The sequence below is a fragment of the Scophthalmus maximus genome, chromosome 5 (genome assembly GCF_022379125.1).
Source record: "Scophthalmus maximus strain ysfricsl-2021 chromosome 5, ASM2237912v1, whole genome shotgun sequence".
Classification (NCBI taxonomy): domain Eukaryota; kingdom Metazoa; phylum Chordata; class Actinopteri; order Pleuronectiformes; family Scophthalmidae; genus Scophthalmus; species Scophthalmus maximus.
The window spans coordinates 13450509-13455073 of NC_061519.1; the positions used below are offsets into that span (position 1 = coordinate 13450509).

At 44.7% G+C, this 4565-nt stretch overlaps 1 protein-coding gene across 2 annotated transcripts; it reads right to left on the reverse strand.

Moving 5' to 3' along the window:
- Window positions 1-271: 271 nt before the first annotated feature.
- On the reverse strand, window positions 272-2644 carry gadd45aa (growth arrest and DNA-damage-inducible, alpha, a). 2 transcript variants are annotated; one of them, XM_035635061.2, is made up of 4 exons: window positions 2367-2644; window positions 1790-1891; window positions 1406-1646; window positions 272-1115 (listed from the first exon to the last, which is right to left on the reverse strand). In XM_035635061.2, the coding sequence occupies exons 1-4, from the start codon at window positions 2414-2416 to the stop codon at window positions 1002-1004; spliced, it is 507 nt and encodes a 168-aa protein (XP_035490954.1). In that variant the 5' UTR covers window positions 2417-2644; the 3' UTR covers window positions 272-1001. The 2 variants fall into 2 exon arrangements, with proteins under 2 accessions (XP_035490954.1, XP_035490955.1); XM_035635062.2 differs by lacking the exon at window positions 2367-2644 and adding an exon at window positions 2081-2334.
- Between the last annotated feature and the right edge of the window lie 1921 nt (window positions 2645-4565).

Consider the following 4565-nt stretch of genomic DNA (forward strand, 5'->3'; position numbering starts at 1 on the left):
GAATTGGTGAAAAGGGGAACCTGTGTGGATGAATGAACCTGTTCCTGCTGACTGAGGCAGAAGCCTGCGCAGGGAGAGTGCTGAGGATCATTGTTCTCTTCAGCTTAGAGATGGCACTGAGGCCACAGAGGCCAACATGACCCCTGTGATCTGCACGTGACTCCCGCTTTTACAACTGCCAAAGGTCAGAACGCAGCTCGGCTTTGCTAAAATTTCCAGAAATGAAAAAAAAGAAAAAGGAACAAGATAAAGAAAAAGACAAAACATGTGGTTCTGGCTCAAAAAATACTTTTTATTGACAGCAATACATATGTGTGTCTGTGTTGTATTCAGATTTTGTAAATAGTTCAGGTAAAAAAAAAAATAAACATAAATACACTTAAATATCATTAGAAATAACTTAGAGTTGTAACAAAAGAACTATTTTAATTGTGGCAAAAAAAACAACAACATCTGGCATAGGAAACACAGAATGTCTTCACTGGATGTGTAGCCCTTCCCTTTTTAAATTACGACAATAGCCACATCAACATGAACAATTGAAATCAAATAAGTGAAATTGCAAAAGGTCCAGTGTTTCAACAAGTGCTTTGTTTCTGGGGAGAGAGGCCGAGGCCTTGGTCCACTCGACAGCTCCATGTTCTGGTTTCTCCCAACGTCTCTGACGCGTCACCGAGGCTTCACCAAACAAATACATGATATAATCCTTCTGTACAGTGTCCGGCTCACATTGAAAAGCACACATGCTTTCTTGTCTCGCCATCTCATCTCAGTCGCAAAGGCTGACAGACGGAACTCCAAACAGTCCTCCTGTCCAAAGGTGGAACTCCATCCACCTGCTCTTTTTAAATACATCCCATGAAGACGGCAGAATGTTCTCTCCCCATCAGCAGTGCTCTGGGATTTGATCTCCGGGGCGGTTCTACGTCCATCAGGGCTCACATCACGTTTCCTGTGCTGGTTCAGTAAATGTCCTCTCACAGGTTCCCGCAGGTCAAAGTTCATCGCTCGGGCAGGTTGATGATCGGCACCCACTGGTCCATGCAGCGGCTCTCTCTGCAGAATCGGTTCACTTTGCTCAAGGCGGGGTCCTTCCACGATGTAGAGTGTGGGCTCTGGATATCAAAAAAAGAGAATGAACAATTTAAATACATTCAGTGAGGTCACCACTGCGCGGAGTTAAAAATAGTCGACAAACAGAGGTATTTTCTCCTGCTGAGATTCCTCAGGAGTCATATGAGGGAGGAGTCGTGCACACGTTTCCTAAATACACAAGAGCAAGCGCTGACAGGTTCTCCATTGAGTTTCACTCACGTGCACATTGCCTCAACATCTGGTCAAAAAAAGAAAAATCACTTCAAGCGTCGTGTGACTATTAAAAGAGGGGCTGAGAAAAGAAACTTACAGTGACCAGGACACAGTGCAGGTCCAGGGGTTCCCCAGCACTCTGCTTCCCTCCTCCTCCTCCTCCTGACGCTGCTCCACACAGTATCTCCGCCAGGCGCCTGGTGTTGTTCACCCGGAGGATGTTGATGTCATTCTCGCAGCAGAAAGCCTGAATGAGGGTGAAGTGGATCTGCAGGGCCACGTCTTTGACGTCCTCGTCATCGGTGGCCAGGATGCACAGGACCACGTTGTCAGGGTCTCTGAGGAGGGGAGGGGAGGGGTCTGTTTAGAACCCTATATAAAATACACATATATATCTCAGACGTGTACGTGCGTTACAGCTCCTTTCCTTCCTCCACAGTCACTGCTGTCATCAGCTCAGTCACCTGATCCTTGTACTCACACATTGAGGGACTTGGCAGCCTCGTACACACCGACCGTGATGCAGCCCTGCGGCAGGGCAGAGGTGAGGACTTCTTCCAAAGCTGTCGCCACTGAATCCATTCTGCAACACGGACACACGCCACACAAATAAAGACATGAATACAACTGCCGTTACCAAAAAAAAAAAAAAAAAAAAAATTGAGTTAGAAAACTTTCCAGCGTCCATTTCTCCGGCTAACGTTAGCCGCGCTGCTAGCTAACCGACCCGGGCAGATGTGCACCGGGTTGAGGCGTCGCCACGTGAACTTACATCTCAACCCGGTGGAATAATAAAGATATCTATTATTTCAGTCGGACGTGAGGTTTCCCCCGACGCGTCGAGTTCTCCTACGTCCAGGCTGCGGCGCTGTGCTGCCGAAGCCGGCGTGACAGAGAAACGGCGAGCGGCGTCTCGCGACGTGCGCCCGCGTCACGGGGCTTCACAGACACGACCGCTTTGATCTCGTTCGAACGTCGACAGCCAATCGCGGCGAGGCAACGAGGTAACGCAGTTACGAGCGCTGCTGCACGTCACATCACGAATCCACAGTATTTACCTTTCCTGAGAGCAATCTCCATTTAGTTCCTCAAATGTCATTTTGTGCATAAAAATCCCCGATCCAGCTGAGAGCAGAGAGAGAGAGATGGGGGGGGGGGGGGGGGTCCGGTGCGGGCTCGTTACCCCGGTGATCTGCGCGACTTGACACACTTCTCTTGTTTTATCTTTCGCTCCTCTGTGCTGCAACTGAGAGATCAATCTGGCAGCTTCACATTAAAACCGTCCGGGACAAAGCGAGTCGGGCGAACATTTGCATGGCCGTGGTCATTGGTCGTATGCTAATGAGCCGGGTGTGTTCTCGGGAGGGATTGGACAGACACACTGGCACCGGGCGTGTCTGTCTCCGACACGGTTACCACCGCAACCGCGGCTCACTGCAAACAAATTCAAAGATAATATTCAGGAGCCTGACGGCGACACACGTCGGGTTAAAGTAACTCCTGCACAGCCGGGGAGGAACATGTCACGTCCCAAATCGTGCACACGAGAACGTCTAATTTGTATGTAAATGTGAGGACAACCTGAATCTACATTTTAAAAAAACATGTCACGCAGAATGAATGAATGTGTGAGGGTTTTTCATAAAGTATGAATAGGAAGTAACGCTTTGCAGAACTCAGCCCTCGCCGCCGGACAGGACGGGACGGGACAGGACAGGCTGCAGGGCGACTGTATGGCAACGGGACGCCGCTCGGGGAAAGCTGCGCTGTGATTGGTCCGCGGCGAAGCGTGCGAAAACCTAGCGAAACCGCGCGCGAGATCCAATGGACTGGCGCGGGAACGACGGCCGCGTGGAGCCGACAATCTCGACCAGGCTACAATAACACTTATTTGTGATATGGATATATGTATAAAATACTTATTACTTAAGTACACCCCTCTTAAGTTGGCCCCTCTTATAATTATATAATAATATATTTATAAAAAGAAAAATAATATATATATATAGATATTTATAGCCTGATGAGCAGATTGTGGTACTGAATGTCATGATACTTCGACTCCCCTGCATTTCATATGGAAGTAGTGTACATTTTACACTAAATGATACTTTACTAGAGTAGGTTAGTGAGTTAACAGTTACTTTGCACCACACTAAGAACCACGCTACTATACACTATACGGAATTAATTAAATGTATGCTTAATCTTACTTCACTCTAAATTTAGTGCATATATAGTATATATGTACAGTATATAAATTAAATTAAAAGTTAAGTAACATTCAGTGTAAAATGTACCCTACATTCATATGAAATGTAGTGGAGTAGAAGTATAAAGTAGCATGAAATAGGAAAAACTCAGCAGCATTTACTCAATTGAACCTATTGAGTAACTGTACCCATTTACTTACCAGAGCAGGCATTCTCCTGGGCCATGAGGGCCCATGCGAATGTTGTCTGTCTGGTGATAATCCAGCCTAATGATCCCATTCAGGGAGATTCAAGTGTCTAAGCAGAAGGAGGCTTGTACAAATGTGAAGTTTTAAATTGCATTTACATAAACTGAACTAGTAAATGAAGGAATACAATACACCCAATTGTGTGTATAAACATGAAAAATCTGAAAGATAACATTGCAATAATTAAATATATTGAGATGATAACAACAAAAAAATGCACTTGAGGCAACGTAATTAGAGGGAGGGTACAGAGTGCTGTGTCTAGATATAATAGTATTGTCAGTTATTGTTTGCTTTGTGTCAGAATATCAAGATGACTAACAATTATAGCAGACCAGTTGCACAATCAACATCTTAACTGGTGTTATGAGATTTTTCGTTTATGACACTGCACATTGATATAATAGTTTGAAATGTGTTTCCTAACACTGGTGAACAAATTAAGTTGTGCCGTAACAATGCATTTTACAAATTTGCTTTTCACAGAACATTTGTTGTAGCTCATGTTGCCAATGTGACATAACTGACATGTTGCACAAATGCACTGAGGAAGAAGTTACTTCTAGACAATGAACAATTATTACACATCAATTATGAATCACTATTATCATTATCATCAATTAATCCTTCAAATATTTTCTTGATTGATTAATTCATTATTTGGTTGTTATACTGCCAAAGTGTTGAAAAACCCTTTTCCTCAGACCCAAGGTGATGTCATGTTTTGTGTCACCAAACAGTCCAAAAGTCATAGGTGTTCTGTTGGAAGGAGGAACTAATTAAAATTTTTGGCATT

What these genes read in the sequence shown, in the direction of transcription:
- gadd45aa (XM_035635061.2), bottom strand. Translation starts at nt 2,416, where the DNA reads ATGCACAAAATGACATTTGAGGAACTAAATGGAGATTGCTCTCAGGAA. An exon ending in GGAGATTGCTCTCAGGAAAG is followed by an intron (nt 1,892 to 2,366) that starts GTAAATACTGTG and finishes TCCGTGTTGCAG; the next exon opens with AATGGATTCAGTGGCGACAG. An exon ending in GCTGCCAAGTCCCTCAATGT is followed by an intron (nt 1,647 to 1,789) that starts GTGAGTACAAGG and finishes TCCCCTCCTCAG; the next exon opens with AGACCCTGACAACGTGGTCC.